Raw genomic sequence first — 22,492 nt, forward strand, 5'->3', positions numbered from 1 at the left:
TTTCTCCTCTTCTACCATAATCTCGGAAATCAACTCTTCATGGCACCCCCTGCCAAGCGTCAAAGGCGCATATACGTAGCGTGAGTAGACATTTGCATCGTACGTGGCTCACACTAATATTCTATCGACAGCTGTCGGCGATGTCATTCGCAAAAAATCAAGTGCTCTGGTATCCAGCCATGTCGGGCATGCTGCGTCTCAGGCAATCACGACCAATGCCAGTTCCCACCTCGAGACCGGAAAGTCTCGGTGTCAGAAACGTAAGTGAGACAGTTCATCGTATATAATTTCGTAGTAACCAAGACAATGCGATTAGGTACATCAAAAAGTTGGAAGGAGAAGTAAGAGATTTGAGAGCGCAGCAACAGCGACCAGGTGCTGCTTCTCCGTGCCAGACCACATACGAGGCTCCCAGTGTTGCAAATGACCAGGGCCAGAACCCAGCGCAGTTTACGGACACTGATGTCTCAAACCCGCTACTGGAATCGCCCACTGGGTTTGTCGCAGCCGGGTCATCATCACCACCAGTCTATATTGGCGAAGCATCTTGTGTTGCCTTTGGTGATACTCTTCTACAATGCGTGGACAAAGATACTGATCTCGCAGCCTGGCCTCCACCGACATATTTTCAGCACGAAATTTTCAATCGCCTTGTACGGCCAGATCTTGTCTTGCCGGACCGGATTCAGTCTCGACTTCTAGTGGGGGTTGCAGTGCGGTTCATAGGAACTGATTATCATCTTCTTCTGAAGAAGACTTTCTATGAAAAGCTGGATCGAATATGTGCTGGAGAAGAACCCCAAGATTTGGTGTGGATATGCAAATTCTTTATATTGCTGGCACTGGGAGAGATGTACTCCAATCGCCAGCGAAGAAACATGAGCCAACGTGTGCCGGGCACTGATTACTTCCTTCAAGCTACGGGCCTGTTGCAAGATTTATATGAAACTCCATCAGTCGAGCAGGTGGAGGTTATGATTCTTTTTGTAAGTGCTGCTCCATTACTTCAACAACGGACAAGAAGTACCGCTTCGGGCTCGACTGACAATAGACGTCTAGTGCTTCTATGCGAATGCTCTTGGGCGTACAAAATCCGCATACACATATATTGGGATTGCAATGAGAATGGCCTTGGCTTTGGGCCTCCATAGAAACTTGCCAAGCGATACGATGCTTAACCCTGTAGAGCGCGAGCATCGAAAGCGCGTCTGGTGGACACTATATACTCTGGATCGACTATGCAGCTCCATTCTTGGATATCCCTTACTGATCAGCGATTCTCTGATTGACGTGGAGTTACCGACCGACGAAGGCCTCAGCGCATCCGAGCAAGAGGAGTTTTCGGATCCTGCGCACTTGATCGCGACTATCAAACTTGCCCGGATCACAGGTCAAATTCGTACGTCACAGTCCCAATTGTACCATTCCTTGCGAAACTGACCAATAAAAAATTACAGTGAGCGACTTATATTGTTTACCTCAACGGACCCACGAACCCTTTGTGCAAAGAGTACACCGGATCCTTCTGAGTTTGAGGAAATGGGATGAAGAGCTCCCCGCAAAGCTGAGCTTGCAGCAAGAGCACTTGCCTCGCCATGTCACAAGTCTTCATCTGCATTATAACAAGTGCGTTATCTCAACGACCCGACCTATCTTACTCTATCTATTCAAGCATCGCTTTTCCCTTACGGCTGACGCGGCCGGAGTAACTCCACCGCCGACATTCTCACCAACGACCCTAGCGCTAGCAGAAAGCTGTGTTCAAGCTGCACGAGCTTCTAATTCAATACTATCTCGATGTTTTGTAGAGGGATCCCTGGCATCTTTTGGATACTTCGATGCACATTACCTCTTCTCTTCCTCGCTGATTCTGATCATGTCGGCCGTCATGGATCCAAATGTGGCCATGTCCGACGCCATTTCGTACGCGTTCACAATCCTGAAGGCTATGAAAGAAGATGGCAATATTCCTAGCTGTGACTACTATGAGAGGTTGCAGAGAACAAGAGCTAGCGTGGGAAAGATGAGAGAGAACCACGAGACCGGTTCGCACTCACCAATACTTGCCAGTGGAGGCGAGACAATATGGGAAGCGCAGATACCTCCCCATGAAGCAGATGGCCCATCGTTGGGATTCAGTGAAGGTGTTCCGTTGGGTCATCCACTCATAGATAGTTTCCTTGCGGATAAGGCGTTCGCTCGGGCTGACGGGATGGTTCCCGAGGATCAATCTCTGAGAGACTTGGCTTGCGAATTGGGTGATGAGTTTCTTTTCGGGGCGCAATAGTTTAGATTTACTCATCTAATACTGATATCTGTCAGAGAGAAATGATAGCTCCTATTCAATGATAGATATCACGATATCAAATTCGGAATGAAATCATCCGTTCCAAACCGGCAGTCGGGAGCTTGACCCGAGTCAATCAACACACATAGATCGTCCCTGATAGTTTATCATTTGGGTTTCCGACGATACTGTCGGCTAGAAACTGTCTTTTACGTCCATATAACTTCAATACACTCGATTATCGGATCTTTTTCTGCCTCCGGCTTACTCGTCTGATACAGAACCTGCTTTCCCATTCTGGCATAATGGAGAACCAATCAGTGGTCACTCTACTCAAACAATTGATGGAAATACCATCTACGAGCGAAGAAGAAAATGCCATCGGTATATTCCTAGAGCAACACCTCCAATTACTGGGTTATACCGTCGAGCGTATTCCCATCAGCCCCGATAGTACTCGATGCAACGTCTACGCCTACATCGGATCATCGCGCAAGACACGAGTCTGTCTGTCATCACATATGGACACTGTTCCCCCGCATATCCCACTCCACGAGACTACAGACACTATCTATGGACGCGGCGCATGCGATGATAAAGGCCCACTTGCTGCTCAAATCATCGCCCTTGAAGAGTTACGTAGAGAAAACCTCGTTCAGCCGGATGATGCATCTCTCCTTTTTGTCGTTGGTGAGGAAAAGGGTGGACCGGGCATGCTTGCTGCTAACTCGATGGGCTTGACTTGGGACGCTATGATATTCGGCGAGCCGACCGAAGGCAAACTTGCAGTCGGCCATAAGGGTCACTTTGTGTTTGAGCTCGTGTGCGAGGGGATCCCTTCGCACTCTGGCTATCCGCACTGTGGACGTAGTGCTATTACGAACATGACGTCTCTTCTGATGGACTTAGAACAAATTCAGTTCCCTTCGTCTGAAATTATTGGACCATCTACATTTCACTGCGGGCAGATCAGTGGAGGCGTGGGATACAATATCCTGGCTGCAGAATGTACGGCGCTTTGCGCGGTTCGCGTGGCTAGTGACTTGCCTCTGGTTGAACGATTGGTAGAGGATGCTGTGTCCAAGCATGAACATATTCGTCTGGAGAAGAAATTTTTGTATCCAGAGTTGTACTTGGACCATGATGTACCTGGGTTGGGGACAATGGCTGTGGCTTTTGGGACAGACGTGCCACGCCTTAAGGGTGACCATAAGAAATATCTTTATGGGCCGGGATCTATTTTGTTAGCTCATGGAAAGGATGAGCAAATTGGCATATCTGAGCTGCTGGAGAGTGTTCAAGTGTACAAAAAGATCGTGAAACATTGTCTGGGATCGTGAAAGGATGCCGGGTGGCTGATTAGTCGGCAACGGATGTAAGAAGCCGAGCGAGCAGACTGTATCGCAAGACATTCAAGTACATCAAAGTCTATCGATTGATTAAGTACGGTGACCGTAATGAATGAATTTGTTTTGCTTTATTGCGTTCTCCTAGTTCTCAACCGAGTCTTAAGCCCCGACTTGTACTCTAACAACGAAACAATTCCCAAGAGACTCTTGGACGAGGTATACACTCTCCATTGTCTGCCTGGACCTCCCACATTTCGCCTTCAGGCTTTGGAAAATGACACTCAAAAACCTGGGCAACCTACCGGTAATACCGCTACCAGAGTCTTTTGCGTTGACAGCAGCATACAGCGATGACCCATTCCCTAACAAGGTCAACCTCGGACAAGGAGTCTACCGTGACAACAATTGCCAGCCATGGGTCCTACCCAGCATTAGAGAGGTAAGACTACTGCAACCTGCAATCAAATCCAATTCATCCATCCATCTCATACTTTACTTCATCTCAGGCCGAAGAAACTCTATACAACCAACAAGTCAACCACGAATACCTCCCCATAGCCGGAGACTCCAAATTCCTCACCAAAGCCCGTGAACTCCTCTTCGGTCCTCAAATCGCCTCATCAGAGAATATCGCAAGCCTTCAAACCGTCGCAGGAACAGGGGCAAATCACCTTGCCGCGATATTCTGTGCCCGAAAACTTTGTCCAAAAAATGTCTTCATTTCCGATCCGACATGGGATAATCATCATTTAATCTGGAAAGAGGCCGCGCCGAATGTGACGCAAAAGCTCTATCCGTATTATGATCCTTCTACCCGGAGACTCAATTTCGAGGGAATGCTTGCTAAGCTAGAAAGTTCAGCGGAGGAGAATGATGTGGTGATACTGCATGCTTGCGCCCATAATCCTACCGGTATCGATCCAACCCGGGAACAATGGAAAAAGATCGCCGAAGTTGTCGGACGCAAGAAGCTCTTTGTAGTATTTGACTGCGCGTACCAGGGGTTTGCATCGGGGCATGCCGATGCAGATGCGTGGGCGATTCGAGAGTTCTACTCTATGCTGTTCACCGAGTCGTCATCCTCGTCGTCAACGCCAGCAGGCATGTTCGTCTGTCAATCGCTATCCAAGAATTTTGGACTCTACGGGGAGCGCATCGGAGCGCTCCATTTGATTACTCCATCCTCGACTTCACCCGAGGGAGCCAGAGCGCACTTGGTTCAATTAGTTCGTGCCGAAATCTCCTGTCCTTCCCTGTTCGGTGCACGGATTGTGCATACTGTTCTGGACGATGCTGAGTTGCGCTCGAAGTGGCAAGAAGATGTACGGATTATGGCGCTTAGGATCAAGAGCATCAGGGCATTGTTGAAGTCGGAACTGGAGAGAATTGGTGCTCAAGGGGACTGGTGTCATATTGAGCAACAGATCGGCATGTTCAGCTTCACGGGGCTTTCTAGTGCACAAGTGCAGGAGCTGCGGGAGAAGCATCATATTTACATGTTGAGTAATGGGCGCATGAGCTTGAGCGGATTAAACGAGAGCAACGTGGTGTATGTTGCTCGAGCTATTAAAGACGTGTTGTGAGAGCCCGTGAGAGAGTCAGGAAGGGATATTCAACATATGCTGGCATAGTAGTGGTTGGTTGGATATCACTCGCGGCCTGGAGATCATTGGTAGTAATTTAATGTTTTATAAAGTTTCATTTTCCACGGCTACAAAGGGATATTTCGTAAGTATATATAAACAAAACCACCACCACTCATTCCGTCATATCGGAATCTAGATCATTCTCGAGCAAATTGGCGTAAGTCCGAAGAGAGTCACAAAACACCTGCATCATTTCAAAAACATGGCCGCCCTTCAGTATCTCCGACAATAATCGCACCAGCATCGCACCCATCCGCCGTAATTGTTCGGCGCCAAATTCATCGGCCCGGTCACCCGGCGGTGCCAGGTCTGCTTCCTGCAGTACACTAGTAATAATCCTTAGAAGGCGCAGTGTATCTTGATGAATATCTGTCGGGCACGACGCGAGCTTCTCGAGCCATTTACACAGGAACAAGGCGCATTCCAGGTTAGAGAGGGAATGGATCGTGCTCCATGTCAAGGTCTGTGTCCTCGCGACGTATTCCACGCCGAGGCGAACGGGAATGGAAAGAGCGTGGATGCATTGGAGGACGGCGTGATAGATTTGAGGGGTTTGTGCGGGCCTTGGAGCGTTGCAGAAGGCTGATGTGGTGGCTTCCGGATCCCCCGTTCCCAAGCTGCGGTCTGGGTCAAGATTGAAGTGTAGTCTGATGCATGCAATTCGGAATATTGCTGTCGCGTTGAAACCGAGGGGTCCTTTCGGAGATGAAGGGGTGATGGACGGGTCGTCTGCATCTATATCCATGCACACTCCGTATTCCTTAGAACCTTCCTAATCGGGAAATAACGTTTGTGTTCGAATGATTGTAACAATGCATTTTGCATACCTTTACACTGCAGGCGACATCATTATAGCAACAATTAGAGGTTATTTGTAAAATTTACAAATACGACAATTTGACAACACTGCAAGTATCCAATATTCATTGTATCAGGCCCTGGGATAGACCACATCTAACCCTAACTACTGCTTGGGTCGCACCGAATGTAGCTCCACCAAATGGAGGCAAATTTTTTCTATAATAATATGAGTCAAGGCGAGAAAGAGTATGGAAACTAAAATATTATATACCCAGCAGGGAGTATGAAGGATTCTTTCTTCATCAACACGCACAAAATCAAACTCCAGCAGAGTCCGTATCAGCAACACCATCTGTACTACGTCCCTTTTTCTCCGGTCCCAGAAGCAGAAGTAGAATGATGTAGGCATAGGCTGCCCCCGTGAGAATGCAAATGACCTTCCCGGAGTAGTAGCGGTCGACAACCGTACCATCGGCTTTCGTCAACGGTGGCAGAGGAAATCGTTCACCAATCGTGGCTTCAATGGTAGAAGAAGCCGAGGAAGCCAGATTACCGAACTGGTACGCCGATCCAACTACAAACGCTTGGAAGGCAACCGGGGACAGCTCCAGGACACAGATCGGGATTACGCTCCAGGCACAGACGGAAAACAATAATGAGAACTGGAAAACATGCCGCAAACCATATTTATGGGAAATATTGGCGCGCCAACCGTGACTGGTCGTATTCACGAGAGCACGCGCAAAGGCGGTTGCAAGCAAGTAGCCGAATGCATAGCCTTGTTGCATGAGACCTGCTACCAGACCACGGGCTTCTTTGGGGCAATCCTCCAGCGCGGTGACGGCTGCAATTCCATACATGCCACCCATTGCGACTCCATATGGAGCGCGAACAGCTAGGAACTGTTGATAGGTTTGGCAAAAACTTGTCCCAGGCTCCAGCACAATAGATAACACGAGGTTGATGATAAAGGGCCTAATAGCAGCATCAGCAGGAAGATTCCTTGTGAGTTCATGAGTGAGTGAGCATACTATTTTCGACCATATCTATCCGCCACAATACCAAACGTGATGGAACTAACCGATCGGAACATCAGAACGACAGTGATGCCCCGGGTGATATCCGAAGTGGAGGTACCAAAAGTTTCCGCGAGATCAGAAACAGTGAGCGACACCGTAAAATAGTCGAATGCGCCCCAAGAACATGCAAGGAATGAGACAGCAAGAAAGCCTATTGCTGTGCATTCAACATTGCAAGAAGCTTGAACGGGTTGGCAGCACTGTTCGTAGGAGGCTTGAGTGAGGTGAGTCTCGAGACCACATATTCTCGAATACTAATGGGCTTGTGTCCTGTGTCCTCTTCAGATTGAAAAGCACCATCTTTGATAGAATGGTGCTCTTCATCTTGTATCTCTGCTTTCGAATCGTCGTGCATTTTGTTTTTCCAACTCAAGACAAAGAAAACCACTTCAAACCAACAAGAGCTGCTATACGTTCCGTTCTTATTTATGCAGGATCAGAATTCCATAGTCTATATGTTTACAAGATAATGACTGATATCTATTATGATCACTATTGGCTGTTCTTTTTCCCACATTTTCTTTGGGCAAGCTTTCTGGGGTCCGGAGCTTCAACTTCTCCAAAAGCAAAATGTGTAACCCCTTGCGGGGCTATTCTTACCAACCCTATCGATAACTAGCGTACCAAAATGGAGTATGCGAAAGTTGGCCAAGGAATGGATATCTTAGATAGCGTTGAGTTTGGAGTCGGAACTAGGAGAAAGATAAGCGTAACCGACTCCAAAGTCCTCGGGTGAATTCACCAATAGCCGGATTTCAACCCCGAATTCGTGTCTCGTAGATTTGCTGTGCTGATATAGTCCATTTATTGTTTGCCATTCTGCCTAGCGTATCATTAGCCTATTCAGAAACAATCTTCACAATCACGATGAGTTCCACGACTTCGTCGCCCAGGTTGGTGACCGTCGCTGCCTGCCAGCTTGGTCCTGTTCATCATGCAGACTCTCGGCAAGATGTGTTAAAGCGCATGCTATTGCTTTTGGAACAGGCCGCGCAGCAAGGAGCAAAACTTGCAGTCTTCCCAGAGCTTGCTTTCACCACGTTCTTCCCACGATACCTTCTCGACGAAGCAGACTTGGACCAATATTTTGACGTCGAAGATCCCAGTAAGAGTGGAATTGAGCAGTCCCCAAACGTCAAGCCTCTTTTTGACCGTGCAAGTGCACTGGGTATTGATGTGTATGTGGGCTACGCGGAACGCAGTATTCAAAAAGACGGAACCCATATCGACTACAACTCCAGTGTTTACTACTCAGCGAATGCAAAAAAAATTGTCGGGAAATATCGCAAAGTTCATCTTCCAGGCACCGTGGAGCCTCGTACTGAGCCTGGCGCCGTTCAGCAGTTAGAGAAGCGCTATTTCCGCCCGGGAGACCTTGGATTCCCGGCATTCAGAGCGCCCGGGCTTGTCGAGGGTGCACTAAAGTCGAGCGGCCAGTATACCGCTGCACAATCAGCTGGCAAAGGCGATCCGATCATTGGAATGCTCATCTGCAATGATCGACGTTGGGCCGAGGCGTGGCGCGTGTACGGCCTCCAAGGAATGGAGATTTTATGCTGTGGATATAATACCACTGCATTCCCGACTACTGCCAGTGGGCATCAGCTGGATCTAACTCCTGAAGCGGCCGAGGAGATGGTAATGTTGCACCATAAGCTTTCCTGCCAGGGAAACAGTTATATGAATGCCTGTTTTAGCATCAATGTGGCAAAGACAGGCGCTGAAGATGGGAATCCCTTGGTGGGTGGTACTATCATTGTGCATCCGCTTGGGCACATTATCAAGGAAGCTCAAACGAAGGATGACGAGTTGGTTCTGGCAACAATTGACTTGGCAGATTGCCACCGACCTAAGAGTACTGTTTTCGCGTTTGAGAAGCAACGTCGACCTGAACACTACCATCCTATTCTGGATCAGACTGGGGTTATTGAGCCAGACTTGCTATGATCAGGCGACGATGAAATTATGGAGACCCTTAACATGTACCTACATATGAGTGTGGTGTGTTTTGTATTTGGAGCATATATTCCCATGTATTGAATCGGTCAATTTGTATATTCGTAAATCCCCGTAGCTAAACGCTTTTCGTGTAACGAGACCCATATCCAGACATACTGTACGTTGTTTCTTCCCCTCTGCATTCGAGTACTAGAGTCAACTCTGTAGGCCCTGCAGAAGCTTTTGATCCAACCCCTTGATAGACTCCTCGAATGTCTTTACAGTGACCCGAGTCTTCAGTTGGCCAGGCTTAAGAACACTGGGGACGCTAGCGCCGTACCCAAATTCATCCATGTATGCCGGGCCCGCCAGAACCTCTTCTCATGTAAGTCCTTACTGAGATGCACAAAAGTAGCATTTCTTCCTGTAAACTTCAACCGCACAGCCATAAGTTCCCCCAATGTGAGTTACTCATCTTAAGCCAATAGCTTGGTCTACGGCACTTCATCCTCAATCCAAGCGCTGACAAATCTCAGTAACCACACCTAGGCTGTGAATGAAGGACAAAGACGGAGAAAGCGTCTGAAGGGTTCAGAACCCCAGGCCAGACATGGCCCGTGATGGTCTACCATCAGCTCTGAGAACATCAAATACACGAATTGGTAATGGTAAGGTCGGTAAACTTCAAATTGGAGTTGTTAGGGTCGAAACTCTGTACAGATGAGAAATTCGAGACTCACCTAGGAAATATACAAAGGATATGGATCGATAGCCGCAAAACCCCTTCTCTAGATAGAGTCGCACTCTTAATTCAACCGATCATACCATAGCCACCAGGGGGCTGGATACTATCGTGAGAAACGGTCTCATTGTGAGTGATCCCTCGATGACCCTGTCCAAGCTGTCAACGTCTTCAGATATGCTACGGCCCAAGGATGTCAATTGTTTCAGCAGACTGATTTCGATCAGGTCACGGAAGCGGCGTGCTTCCCGCCGGGCAAGAAATTGGAATCTCCAAGGGGAAAATATCTCTCATAGGATATGATCTGCCCGAAGGCCCCGAGACCAATATCATTGATGCGCAAGGCGCATACATTACACCCGGTGGTGTCAATTCGCACGTGCATCTGGTGCAAAGAAATGCACCGACTGGAGACACCTGGGAGACTGGTTCACGCAGTGCAGTCGCTGGAGGCACTACGACCGTACTTGCATTTGTATCGCAAACGAAGGAGATGACATCCTTGTTCCCGGTCCTTGAATAGGATCATGGAAAAGCGCGCGGCCAGAGCTACTGTGATTACGGATTTCATTTTATTCTCACGAATCCCAGCGCAACAATTCTTGGGCAGGAATTGCCTCTGATTGCCAAGGAAGAAGGTATAACAAGCGTCAAACTGTATATGACTTACAACTTGTACAAACTGTCCGACCGTCAACTCCTCGATACTATGCTTGCATGCCGCTCGCTGGGACTGACAACCATGATTCATGCTGAGAACAGCGATATGATTAATTTCCTGGTCCAGGGGCTTGAGAGAAACGAGAACACGGCCCCTTTCTTCCACGCGATTTCGGCACCAAAAATGGCTGAAGGCGAAGTGTCATACCGTGCCATTCGACTCGCAGAATTGGTAGATGCTCCGGTGCTACTAGTCCACGTTTTTCCGATGGAGCCATGAAGCATATCAGGGAAGCGCAAACGAGATTACTTCCGATCCATGCAGAGACATGCCCCCATTATCTGTTCCTATTGCCTGACAAACTGGCAAACCACGAGCATGATGTCTTCCATGGTGCCAAGGGGGTGTGTTCCCCTCCGCTTCGCCACAACCCAGAAGATCTCGAAGCTCTCTGGCGCGGAATTTCAAACGACACGTTCACGGTATTCTCATCAGATCACGCCCACCAAATATGACCATCCGCAAGGGAAAAATGCTGGCATGATTGATGGAATTCCCAAATTTAGTAAAATCCCCAAAGGAATCCCAGGAATTGAGACCCGACTCTCTCTTCTTTTCAGTGAATCGGAAGGATGTCTACCGAAAGGGAAAGCCCGACTGAGCCTGGCTCGTTTTGTGCAACTCACATCGGGCAATCCGGCCAGACTATATGTGTTGACGCGGAAGGGATCCATTATGCCAGGATTTGATGCAGATCTAGTGATCTGGAATCCACACAATCAAGGCGAGAAAACTATTGCACAGGAGAAACTCCACCACGGGGTTGATTATACGCCATTTGAAGGGATGCGTGTTCGGAACTGGCCTCGCTTTACGATGTTGCGGGGTGAGATTGTATGGGATGCAGACAAGGATAGTGTGACTGGAGCGAAGGGATTTGGGAATTTCTTAAAGAGAGAAAACGGTCACCTTCTCGTTGGAAAGCTTGGTCAACTGCCCGCAGGGGTGATCGAGGGAGAGTGAGATTTGTGGCGTCCCAAGTCTATAGCATGATCACTCGATTCTCAAGCATGAAGATAATAATGGAGTGGTCATCGATGCCCTTAAGAGACTTGGAAGACGGGGATTATGAAACCTATACAATACAGCACAGAGCGGCTCTATCACTGGCACATAAAAAACCAAGATTGACTGATTGATGGTTGTATAGTTGTCAACAGTCTCTATGTAGTGTATTCTCATTTATATCTATGAAATTCAAAAATGGCATTCTCCACAGTGGTCACAAAGCTTTTCAAGTCGCTTGTTTTGACAGCTTTGACTCGGATTTGAAAAAGATTGTTGTTTTGAGGAGATTCTCCAACATGATTGATTGCTCAAGACTTGGTCGACTTCGTACAGCCGGTCTGGGGATTTGCCACCTTGATTACTCTCTATCCACTCCTGTATGGCAACACTATCTTCATATAGAGAAGTTACGAATGCCCCGTGATGGGTTCGTGGCAAGTGGAAATCCTAATGGCCAAAAGATTTGGCTACTAGAATAGAAAATGAAGACGGAGGCGATATGAGATACCCCCCAAGCAAAAAATGATTCTAATATAACATGATCCATAGACATGAACTTGGAAGGGTTCTGAAACTAGAAGGAGAGGAGGAATGTTTAAACTCCCAAGGTGTAACGTAACGTACCTGGACAATTGTATGCTTGGAATCTTTTCAAGTATAACTAGGTGCGATGCAGATCAAGTCGTTTCGCTATCATATAATCTCAAATAATACCAAAAGGATTAGATCTAAAAAAAAAAAATAGAATAAAGCAGCTTTTGATTGCATAACCCAGGAAACCGGAGGCTACAAAGTGAACCGTGAAAAGATTTATAGCCGAGCTCGTTCGGGAATCAAGTCGACGGCTTCCAGGGCCAGACCCCTGTTGCTGTCAGCTATATATTCGTATATTATTCTCTTTCATATCCATCGGAAAACTTACCAAGATGCTTGAAATCCAGTACCACCGGCTCCGTAATTATGGATGACAAGCTTGCCATCAATGTACTCACGTTCGACCCTCGCACCACCTTTTCGGCTGGCTATAAAGAAATTAGCGACGGGAAAATTTCATGCGATGTGCAAGAATACAGGATACATACGACGAAGCCCGACGCCGTGCTTGATGATCTTGAGATTTTCGGGCTTTCCAAGCTGGGGAACTAGGGCGCAGCATTTTCGCTTAATGACCTCTGCAAATTCCAAATCGACTTCTCCATTCCATTTGTCCTTTTCCCGACATCCGCCCAAGATCACGCCGCCCATTCCATCTTTGCCCCGTGGAAAGATATGGGTTGCATCTGCATCCCGATGTGGAGCTTGGAAGTACATCGTGGGAATTGGTTCTTTTGGACCTTCAGCGAGCATAATTTGACCCTAAGCCGGCTGTGAGACCTGTCATGATAAGCCAGTAGGAAAGACATACTCTTGCAGGATATAGCATTTTGTCCTCGACGCCACCAAGTGTAAGGGACCCTAATCCAGTGCAATTGAACACCGCGGATGCCTCTGGGTACAGATTGAAGACCTCACGAATGTCGGTGAATATCTTTCGACGGATTTCAATTCCACGAGAGTAAGCTTCCATCTGTAACCTACAGCTCTCAGTCATGAGCTTGATTGCCAGTGGGGAAACCAGTCATACCAGGGAAGATATCGCTGAACATCAAGAACAAATGAAGCCATCTCAAACCCAAAAGCTGCGCCATCGGGAAGTTCAACCTTCTCAATTGGCTTTAACCCCCCAACAAGATCCTCAAACCAGAGTTTCCCCGTGGAAGGCGTGATGATCCCAACCTCTTCGATCGGTCGGTCATAATGGAATCGAATATTCATGGCCTTGACACCTGAGTCTGGTCTCACCCTAGAAAGCTGTTTAAACTTCTTATAGGTGATAGAGTCCCATTTCTCTTGTCGGCCATTGTCTGCCGAGGCCGGAAACCAATTTGCACCTCCCCAGTTAGACGCGTAGTCTGCAAATGAATCGCCCGGTAAATACTTAGCTGCGATGGCAACATTTGCAGTCGGGTAGCGGTCTTTCAGTTCCAGCGCAGTAGTAAGCCCTACGACGCCAGCACCGACGACGACATAGAACGCTATTTCATTAATGTTGTCATTAAAAATTTCTCTCATTGATGAGTGAGTATCTTCTCTTACACATTATGTGGTGGAACTATCCGCGTTCTAGGCACAATTCTCCTCAGAGGTGAAAAGATGATAACACTTTGATGGCGTCGGGTCTTTGAAAAAGCCAGTAGCTGTTGACATGACGCTAAATTTCTCGAGGTTACTTGTCTATTTCACCTATCGGAATGTGTTGATCTTGCCGGTTCATCAAGGCTCCACTCACAGCACCCCAAGCAATGAAGTTGGAGTAGAAACGCAGTTTCACCTCGCGACACAAATACTGTCAACCCGCGAGTATTACTTACGATATCATGAAAATCAGAACACTAATGCTCGTATAGTGCTTGTTATACTGGAGTTATTACCAAGCATTGGCGACCTCTTTTCTTCATCTTGAACTAAAGACTCTTGGGCCGCCGTGGTCACTAATGAATGAGGAACCACTGATCAGTGACGGTTTAAAGAAGGACAAGGTTTATATAAATACTGACCTCCTGGCTTAAAATCGGTAGTCATCATAATAGAGAAGATTGAATGTTTTTGCTAGAGCTTCCCGGGGTGCGTGTCGAAAAGTGATCCAATGAAAAGGAGGTCCCGCTTTTTCTCCCATCATATAATCCAACCTAATTTTCTCCTTGTTGTTGCGTCAAAAACGGCCAATTATGGTCTTGAATGAAGATTATAGGTGAAAATAGGGTTTTCATTTACTGAATAATAATAATAATTTTTATGAAGAAACCAGTTTCACCTTATCGGTTGACAGGAGAATTCGGGGTAAAACCCCCCAACTTCCTCGGATTTCGACTCTAGTTGGGTCCACCGATAACAGTCGCAAGTATCGGGCATGGATAAGGACCCCGCTAGCTCACTTGTATTGATCTGAGGTAGAAGGAATACGAACGACGTTTGAATTGAGATTCTTATTCCGAGAACCTGGCCCTCTGAGAACGACAATGGCCACCCATCACGCCGATGTCACCTTACCAAGGGTGTCTGGATCATCCAATTCTCGACTAATCAACATTCTCCTGGTGAACCCAAACTCGAGTGAATATATGACCAAGGACTGCTTGACAGCCTTGGGACCCAGTTTGCCCTCAGATGTGATAGTCCATGGATTCACTGCACCCTATCCTGCTCCCACAGCAATCGAATCCCAAACTGATGCTGTGCTCTCTACCGAGGCTTGCATCAGGGCAATTAAACCCATCAGAGCCAACTCAGAACAATTTACAAGCCTATGAAGAACGCACGAGGTGTTACACAAGGTCAAAGTTCACAAAATCCTAGTCAACCTTTTGCCTCACCTACCAATGCTCCAATAGGGCCAGAACAAGCAACATCTGAGCGTCTTCCATTGTCTGTGATATGTTCCTACCTGGAAATTTATCAGAACTGACTCAACTCTATCTGGCTGGTGGTAGAGAGTCAGAAACTTACTACTCAGCTTAAAGCATTATTCAACCCCAAAACTTATTTATTAATAACATCACTGTCAGAGTGTCATTCGGTGCGGTTTCGGTTCGGTTCAGGGGGTGTTCTGCCGAACCGCACGGTTTCTATCACCAATGCAAAATGCCCGTACTAGTAGAGGCATTTAACTTTGCTAATAACTTAAACGTTAGCGCCGTGCTAGGCAACTGGAGTAGGGGCATTTATTTATTGCCCTGCCCTCATCACAGTAAAGTAGATATAAAGTAAGCCTCTAATCTTGTTCAGAATAGAATAAATCTAGCAGTCAAGATTCTCTAGCTCTTTCTTTAAATAACACAAATAGAAGCTATTACAATCATGTCATAAGTCAGTCTTAACACAGAATATACAGAATGCAAGATCTAACAGAGAACAGATGTCGAACGGCTCTACTGACCAAAGTTCCAACCTTCCTAAAGCTACGAAATACTCCGCAATCCTTTGAGTCGCCATTGCAGATTTTCAAGTACAAGTCAGGGTTGCAGTATAGATGGTACCTTTTGCTAAGTCTGAAAGCGTCCATCCACAGGCAATACACACCTTAATTTATGATATAGAACCAAAGTATATATAATTAGCTACACAAGAGTTCCGTCATAGCAGACTCTCAAGCCCAATCAGCGCGACAATTGACGGAAAGTTGTTTCCGACATCGCAAATATGGGGTCGTGACGTTAAGAGTAGACTCGCACCACCAACAATTCGAATGCTGATATGCATTTCGATGGAGGTGTAGAGAATAATGATGGAATCACATGACGCGCGATCGGCGTCCCGCCAGGCTGCTACATTCAAGCAGCCAGGCAGCAACACAGCCACCACTTATCTAAGCAGGCTCTTGCCAATGAGCCTCGTGAGATGGCGTTACGTACTAGTTATTGAGCATTGTCAACAAGGCTGGCTCCATGACAGCCTGGTTTAACTATTTGGTCAGAATGGCTTGACTTGACTTGACTTCCACCGACCACACCAGTCCAGTCGCTTTCTGATACTTTGCCTGCTCTTGTTCCGTTGTGACGAGGTGCTGCGACAAAGGTCGTTATATAACAGCAGACTCTTATAAGCATCTGGAGTATTGTTCTGCGGCTACTGAAGACCGTAACACAGAGAGATGGACCCTCAAGCTTCAATCGGCCGCGGCGAAATGGCCGAAATCCTCGCCTCGCTGCAGGAAAACAACAATGAGACGGCTGCCAACGTCGATGCTTGTCATGAGAAAGTGGCCTCTCCGTTAACGGGTATCTTCACCACCGACAAGTCCTTCTCGTCGCTTCCCCGGCATACAGATAAGCTCATGTCGAATCTGCGGATGCCACTGCTACTGTTTTCTGACGACAAGGCTGACACGCTGGTTTACATCGATGCCGCCGCCACTGAACAAACAAAGCATCGCTGGTTTCCACTCTCGCAGGCAAATAATAACATCATCCCTCACCGCATACACAGCCAGAAACTGCTCAGCACCGGGTCCCCCGTCCTGAAGGGACTTTTCGAACCACGCAGACAGGCACGAGCCCGACGACGCTACGGACTAACACAAAATATGCCCCCATCCATTAAACACGTCATTGATCTTACCCCCGCCTTAGAGGGTGACGATGCGGTTGTATATATGACCGAGCTTTCATGTCCAATGGGCGTAAGGAAATGGGCACAGTATCAGCCCGGTTGGAGGCTTCCATCAATCTGCGTCAGTGGAAAAGATGAAGTAGAATGGCTTGAAGTGATTGAAGTTGAGTCTCCAAAGGTCGAACCCTCGACGACAACTTCTCCGTCTGGAAAGGGGAGCAAAAAGGGTAGCACTCAAGGCAAAGGGAATGGGAAGGAAAAAGACAATAAGGTCAAAAAGCGACCCAGATCGCCCCGCCGAATCTTGAATTGGGAAGGAAATTTACCAACTTTACGCTCAGAACCGCCTGCTCAGTCTACGAAAAAATCAGCAGATATTGATGAAGAAGACATGCCGCCGATGATGAAAAGGATACCCGGCCTCCCTCTCGACTACTCGCCTATCCGCCACCGAACTTGTCTTGAACGTATTCTACATTCCCTCGAAGAACTAGACCCAGAACTTGACTCCGCGCCTAAAATGTGGACTTTTTTTGCACTCGCAAAACTTCTTGGTATTGTGGAGAACCCACTTATCGGCGATCACATCGTGGCCTGGTTGTATGAGGGCAATAATCCACTGTTCGTAGAAGTCAACCCCGAGTTAGCCTACCGGATGGCCTGCGGTTTAAAAAATACCCAGTTGTGTCAAAGTTCTTTTGCCATTCTCGTTGGTGAAGAGGCTTTATCCCTTCTGAATTTGTCTATGAATGGCTTGATTCCTAGGCGTGTGGCTCAAACCATGTACGGTCGCACCCGCGAGTCACTCGATGATACAGAGCTTCAGCGGATCGAATACGCAAGCAAAGTCTTTCTAGACCGTATTCTAAATACCTTCATCCAACTTGCTGGTAATCAAATGGGATGGTTAGAGATAATAATTCGAAAACACATCAAAGGGCCAGTTACACCGAGCCACGAACCGGTTATCAATAACCTTATCAGCTTCTTTAAAGATTGTGTGCGTAGTCGGATTTGCGAGGTCTTGCAGCGGCAGAGAGTGCCAGACATCGACTTCGAGTATCATATCGCTACACAAGACAACTACCCTGGTTTGAAACATCAGACCGCTATAGCTGATATGCCATATATTTGTCGAATTTTGACCCGAACCTTTTGGAAATCACTCAATAGCTCTGTATCTTTCCTGGGTGGAATGGATATTGCAAAAGTCCTTCTACGATACTCCTCTCTTAAGGATATGGCGCCTGAGCTCCCCAGCTTCAAGGATCAAGAGTGTGCAACTATTCCATACATCTCCCCTGCTGATGTGCAACTCTCACTGGACAACTTTCACACATTAGCGAATGGCTTCGATTCTCTACACTGGGCCAATTTGAGCACGCGGAATTATTCCAACCAGCGATTATTGGAAGAAGATGCTGTTATTTACTTTGATACAGACAGATGTGAGGCAGATATTGGATTTTATCTCGGGGTAGTTGCAAGTGGTATCATCGCTGCCCCCAATTCAATAGGCCCGGTGAATGATGGAGTGCAATTTCACACAGTCGATACACTCATTAGTCTCAGTGAAGACGAATTCAAATTCTTACCCTTGTGGGCTGGCGGTAATGACGACGGGACTGGAGGCGTCTTTATCGATAACGATGTTCCCATGATTGAAGCTGGTGGTTTCTCAACCGCCGGTCCATCGATTCATACCGGGTATTCAGCACCATCGGAGGCTGGGGATTCAATGGGTAGCTCATTCGATAGCATTGATCCGGATGAGGCAGTGAGCACGGTTCATCGGGCTTCGCATGAAGCGACAGACAGTTATGCCACAACAGTTCGTTCTGCGTTCTCGACGGGCTCGTCTACATTTGAACTAGTCGAGGAAGTTCGAGGTATGGACATCAAAGGTGAACAATCGGGTACTGTCAGTGGAAAGGATCACGACATTGACTTTGATATTGATACATTGGAGAGCGATAACGACTTTTACTTAGAGGATTATGATGACGACGATGACGATGATAATGATAATGACACAGTTGGCGCCTCGGACAAAAATTAATTCTACAGGCTTCACGGATTATGATGGAACTCGCAGGTGTGGGCTAGCTTTTTCTTGTTTTTCATACACATAATACACAACTAGTACCTTAAAACTAGGGTATACTTAGCAAAATCATGACAAAATAATATTATGATTTCTATAATTCTGTCCTGGCTTTATCCTCCCTTCATTTGTTCACTTTCCAAACCCAGATTTCTGAACAATCTCTTCCAAAAGTATGTGTGTTCTCAAAGCTGAGTCAAATGTTGCATAGTGTGCTTCGTCGTCTATAGCAAATGCCTCATACATGGCAGCAACATTGATAGACCTGCGGTCGGTCAGGATAGAGTCTTTCTCTTCCCTCCGTAAGAAATCAATTTCAACTGGCCCTTCGTTTCCGACCCTGAGTCGCAGTTTTCGTTTTGGATCTGACATCTGCCAGTTTGACTCTGGCGTGGTGATCTGAATCTCTCCTTTAGTACCAGATATAATCCAGTTAATGCCAATACCATCAGCGGTTGACTTCACTGTTCGATAACTCAGCGAAGCTATGGCACCGCTTTTGAGGGTTCCTTGGATAACTATATGGTCTGGGGCAGTCTTTGGGTACTTGGGATCTTTGACTTGGCCATCTGCACCCAGGATCGGAAGTGTTGGGATTGTGTTTTTGAGGATAGACTGTACATCTGCAAATTCACCCAGGACGTCGGTAAAAGAATCAAGAACTATCATTTAAAAGTCAGTACTAAACTGGTATGGAGAAGAAATTGTATATCAATCGATAATTACTCACAATGTCCGAAATGAATCGTGAACAAATTTCCTCCAGACTTAAAGTCCAGATAATATTCGCCGCCCTCAAACCAAAAGTCGCTTGGAACGGCGCTTGTAGAACCAATGGCATAAGAACTGACGACTTTTCCGATTTTCCCTTGACTTATGACTTCTTTCACTTTGTTAACAAGTGAATCTGCTCGGGATTGCAAGCCGACGATTGTTTTCACGCCATTCTTTCTCGCAAGTGATGTCAGCTCCTCTGCCTGAGCCAAGCTTGACCCCAGGGGCCATTCAACAAAAACATCCTTTTTAGCTAATAGAGCTGGTTTAAGGAGCTCGAAATGCTTCATGACAACAACGCAGACTACAACGAGATCCACATCGGGGTCGTTGGCCAAATCTTCAGGACTGCCGTATGCTTTGGTTTCGGCAGGCAATTTGTAATGAAGTATGGCTTTCTGGGCAGCCTCCACAGATGAGTTTGAAAGGGCGACAATCTCGTATATTGGTGAAGACAGTAAATGAGGAAGATGCGCAACGCTTGCCCAGACGCCGACTCCTTGTCCACTGGTGTGGCTGGAAGAAAGACCAATCAGGCCAACACGAATGGGAGCCATATTCGATTTCCAAATCTCGCAATGATATCAGGCCAGTTCGGGTTTTATGATCAAGGAGAAGAGTAGGCTGCAGCATTTGATACCGGGATTGAAGTCTACTTATGCCCATCCCTAGTGCGATAGTTTACCCTCGGAGCTTATGGGAAATATGGGAGATCATCATTTGGAAATAGGAAGTAAACACTGCTCTTGCTGTCTGAGGGTTCCCGTGATGTGATTGGTGAGGAGCGGGTGTATATCTGATTGGCTCAAACTCCGCCTCGTTATACAGTCGAGGCCAACGTCAGCGTCAAGTCTGGTAAAACACGAACACGCTAAATCGTCCAGTTCCTATGGCTGGCTCGACTAGGAAATCACCTATGATGATGTCGACGTCCAAACTGGCTCTGTGTTGACAACCCGACCTGCGTAGACCTCCGTGATTGGTCGAAACTCCGCGGACATTGCAGGTTGGAGCTTACAAATCAGATGTCTAGCATGACATTTGCCCTGCTCTTTTTTTCTCTTCTTCTATTTTCATAGCAAGTCCATATGGAATATGCGCAGAAAGGCCTGTCAGCAATGTCGTCTTGCCAAAGCACGCTGTTCCCTCGCTGCACCATGTGCTCGGTGTGCAGAACGCCAGCTTTCCTGCCACTATGTAGGCTCGATGCTGAGGCGGCATGTAGCAAGGGATAGGCCAGCTTATATTCGGCCTTTTGAGAATTCAACTTCAACAACTTCGTCACAAACAAAAAGCCGTCCGGCTGTCTCATCTTCCTTCCAAGATACTATTCCAGTGTCCTCATCTGCCCAAGGCACAGCTTCATGTTTCGTTGAAGATGCTGCCGATGGCCGGTGTGAAATTTCCTATCAGGAAGAAGCTGCGTTTATAACGGAGGCGGTTAATGGATTCCCGGACGTGAATTCCATGCTCGAAGTTCCATTGAATACGACCTCCAACCCCATCGTAGATACACCATCGTCAATTTTTCAATGGCAAGGACAACAGAACACCGAGCCACAGCTGATGGGCCCACTATTAGGGTCGGATGATTTCCAGTCCTCTCAAATTCCCATCGATGACAACAACACTGTCCTTGATAGTGAGAGTATCGATTTGACAGGGTCTAACTACTCCATATTAAGTCCTCAACAAAAACCGCATCAAAGTGGGCCTCCGTCAAAGAGTACACAGACACATACTTCGACCTCAGCAACCAGGATTCTCACGCGCAGGATTCTGTTGGGCAAGCTAACTTCGTATCCACAGAAGATGATTGGTGGCCACCCGCTGCCTCCATTCATTCATCCGCAATGTGTATTACAAGAGAGATCGCAAGAGGAATGCGTATCCAAAGGCACTCATACTTGTCTACCGGAGTCTCTAGCAATCTGTGCAAGTCTCGTACAAATGTTCTTCACAAAGACCAGTACGAGTACAGCATTTGTCTGGAGGACCATTAATGCTGAACATCGTCGGATGTATAACGAAGCATGTCTACAATCTCCATTCTATGATTATATTGATTCCAATACTAACTCGTCCAAGCATTGGGGTTATGATGCATATACACTTCTGTCGGCTCTCCAAGCGTCGGCGATCTATACGTTGTTACAATTTATCGATGTATGTGCCTTCGGTGACGATATACCATGCTTCGTTGAAAACTGTATTGTATGTACTGAAATTCAATTAACACGATCATACGTGTATATTTAGCTAACATCTTTGAAGACCATGGCCAAGACGTTACACACAATCATCGACTACAAATCAACCCCAAATTCCTCCCCGGACTCTGACGGCTTGCGGTCAACCTGGGTGCTGAGAGAAAGCACAAGGAGGTGATTACTATCCCGATGATATTTGTATTACTCGAGATTAATGAAATAACATTGCATAGAACTTTCTGTTTGCTGTACGGGATTGAATTAATATCAAATTACTATAACAATTCATGCGGGTTTGGAAATTGTCCTCTTCCTTGTCAAAGAGACCTCTGGGATCCTTATGCGAACAATAGTGAGTGGATTAGAAGATATAAATGCTGCATTACCAACAAGACTTGCTCTTTCTTTTCTTCTGGTTCCGGTGAACAAGTCCTGGCGATCAAAGACCTGGTTAGTGCTGTTCAAGAGACACCAGAGTTCGATTGCCTTTTATCTTCTTTCCCTTCTTCATTGTCTTCTACAGCTGGTGCGGTGGCAAGATGGTGTAATGAATTGGACGAATTGGGGATGTTGGTTTGGATGGCCACAATGCTGGGTCTCGATTAGCAAAATGCAGAGTATTTGTTATTCTCAAATAGCAGAAGTAATAGTAACGGTACAAAATTGCGGCTAATATCATCAACAC

The 22,492-nt window shown here is 46.9% G+C and overlaps 10 protein-coding genes across 10 annotated transcripts; 6 read left to right on the forward strand and 4 right to left on the reverse strand.

The window, feature by feature from the left end:
• Window positions 1–39: 39 nt before the first annotated feature.
• On the forward strand, window positions 40–2,287 carry BGW36DRAFT_395286 (fungal-specific transcription factor domain-containing protein; the record flags this gene model as incomplete). The annotated part of the gene is made up of 5 exons (XM_046218022.1): window positions 40–80; window positions 132–260; window positions 317–986; window positions 1,060–1,399; window positions 1,458–2,287. The coding sequence occupies 5 exons, from the start codon at window positions 40–42 to the stop codon at window positions 2,285–2,287; spliced, it is 2,010 nt and encodes a 669-aa protein (XP_046073832.1).
• A 305-nt stretch (window positions 2,288–2,592) lies between these two features.
• On the forward strand, window positions 2,593–5,219 carry BGW36DRAFT_395287 (pyridoxal phosphate-dependent transferase; the record flags this gene model as incomplete). Its single annotated transcript, XM_046218023.1, has 4 exons — window positions 2,593–3,108; window positions 3,208–3,440; window positions 3,901–4,031; window positions 4,195–5,219. The coding sequence occupies 4 exons, from the start codon at window positions 2,593–2,595 to the stop codon at window positions 5,217–5,219; spliced, it is 1,905 nt and encodes a 634-aa protein (XP_046073833.1).
• A 202-nt stretch (window positions 5,220–5,421) lies between these two features.
• BGW36DRAFT_272902 (uncharacterized protein) lies at window positions 5,422–5,868 on the reverse strand (the record flags this gene model as incomplete). Its single annotated transcript, XM_046210162.1, has 1 exon — window positions 5,422–5,868. A coding segment is annotated over one exon (447 nt), but the record flags the coding sequence as incomplete, so codon positions are not given.
• A 532-nt stretch (window positions 5,869–6,400) lies between these two features.
• On the reverse strand, window positions 6,401–7,517 carry BGW36DRAFT_424966 (uncharacterized protein; the record flags this gene model as incomplete). Its single annotated transcript, XM_046220045.1, has 3 exons — window positions 6,401–7,085; window positions 7,151–7,313; window positions 7,364–7,517. 3 exons carry the CDS (start codon window positions 7,515–7,517, stop codon window positions 6,401–6,403), a joined length of 1,002 nt encoding a protein of 333 aa, XP_046073835.1.
• Window positions 7,518–8,029: 512 nt separating this feature from the next.
• BGW36DRAFT_446492 (carbon-nitrogen hydrolase) lies at window positions 8,030–9,109 on the forward strand (the record flags this gene model as incomplete). The annotated part of the gene is made up of 1 exon (XM_046221707.1): window positions 8,030–9,109. One exon carries the CDS (start codon window positions 8,030–8,032, stop codon window positions 9,107–9,109), a length of 1,080 nt encoding a protein of 359 aa, XP_046073836.1.
• A 601-nt stretch (window positions 9,110–9,710) lies between these two features.
• Window positions 9,711–11,526, forward strand: BGW36DRAFT_395289 (uncharacterized protein; the record flags this gene model as incomplete). Its single annotated transcript, XM_046218024.1, has 5 exons — window positions 9,711–9,768; window positions 10,070–10,353; window positions 10,390–10,761; window positions 10,785–10,978; window positions 11,070–11,526. 5 exons carry the CDS (start codon window positions 9,711–9,713, stop codon window positions 11,524–11,526), a joined length of 1,365 nt encoding a protein of 454 aa, XP_046073837.1.
• Window positions 11,527–12,322: 796 nt separating this feature from the next.
• On the reverse strand, window positions 12,323–14,203 carry BGW36DRAFT_373495 (uncharacterized protein). Its single transcript, XM_046215581.1, has 8 exons — window positions 14,169–14,203; window positions 13,983–14,102; window positions 13,708–13,822; window positions 13,196–13,646; window positions 12,977–13,145; window positions 12,654–12,927; window positions 12,494–12,593; window positions 12,323–12,433 (listed from the first exon to the last, which is right to left on the reverse strand). The coding sequence occupies exons 3-8, from the start codon at window positions 13,709–13,711 to the stop codon at window positions 12,382–12,384; spliced, it is 1,050 nt and encodes a 349-aa protein (XP_046073838.1). The 5' UTR covers window positions 13,712–13,822; window positions 13,983–14,102; window positions 14,169–14,203; the 3' UTR covers window positions 12,323–12,381.
• A 1,783-nt stretch (window positions 14,204–15,986) lies between these two features.
• On the forward strand, window positions 15,987–18,895 carry BGW36DRAFT_373497 (uncharacterized protein). Its single transcript, XM_046215582.1, has one exon. The coding sequence runs from the start codon at window positions 16,262–16,264 to the stop codon at window positions 18,776–18,778; it is 2,517 nt and encodes an 838-aa protein (XP_046073839.1). The 5' UTR covers window positions 15,987–16,261; the 3' UTR covers window positions 18,779–18,895.
• An 87-nt stretch (window positions 18,896–18,982) lies between these two features.
• Window positions 18,983–20,154, reverse strand: BGW36DRAFT_272586 (putative oxidoreductase; the record flags this gene model as incomplete). The annotated part of the gene is made up of 2 exons (XM_046210160.1): window positions 18,983–19,485; window positions 19,554–20,154. Coding segments are annotated over 2 exons (1,104 nt in total), but the record flags the coding sequence as incomplete, so codon positions are not given.
• Window positions 20,155–20,684: 530 nt separating this feature from the next.
• BGW36DRAFT_373498 (uncharacterized protein) lies at window positions 20,685–22,401 on the forward strand. Its single transcript, XM_046215583.1, has 3 exons — window positions 20,685–21,628; window positions 21,686–21,811; window positions 21,872–22,401. Exons 1-3 carry the CDS (start codon window positions 20,693–20,695, stop codon window positions 21,983–21,985), a joined length of 1,176 nt encoding a protein of 391 aa, XP_046073841.1. The 5' UTR covers window positions 20,685–20,692; the 3' UTR covers window positions 21,986–22,401.
• The last annotated feature ends 91 nt before the right edge of the window (window positions 22,402–22,492 follow it).

The sequence above is a fragment of the Talaromyces proteolyticus genome (assembly GCF_021365285.1).
Source record: "Talaromyces proteolyticus strain PMI_201 chromosome Unknown BGW36scaffold_4, whole genome shotgun sequence".
Lineage (NCBI taxonomy): Eukaryota > Fungi > Ascomycota > Eurotiomycetes > Eurotiales > Trichocomaceae > Talaromyces > Talaromyces proteolyticus.

Excerpts from the sequence above, each read along its gene's own strand:
- BGW36DRAFT_373495 (XM_046215581.1), bottom strand. Across the intron at positions 13,146-13,195 it reads GTTCAGCGATATCTTCCCTG|GTTACAGATGGAAGCTTACT; the intron begins GTATGACTGGTT and ends TGAGAGCTGTAG. Across the intron at positions 12,434-12,493 it reads ACTGGATTTCAAGCATCTTG|GGGTCTGGCCCTGGAAGCCG; the intron begins GTAAGTTTTCCG and ends TGACAGCAACAG.
- BGW36DRAFT_373497 (XM_046215582.1), top strand. The coding sequence starts at position 16,262 with ATGGACCCTCAAGCTTCAATCGGCCGCGGCGAAATGGCCGAAATCCTC.
- BGW36DRAFT_373498 (XM_046215583.1), top strand. The coding sequence starts at position 20,693 with ATGCGCAGAAAGGCCTGTCAGCAATGTCGTCTTGCCAAAGCACGCTGT. Across the intron at positions 21,629-21,685 it reads ATCGTCGGATGTATAACGAA|CATTGGGGTTATGATGCATA; the intron begins GCATGTCTACAA and ends AACTCGTCCAAG. Across the intron at positions 21,812-21,871 it reads GCTTCGTTGAAAACTGTATT|ACCATGGCCAAGACGTTACA; the intron begins GTATGTACTGAA and ends ACATCTTTGAAG.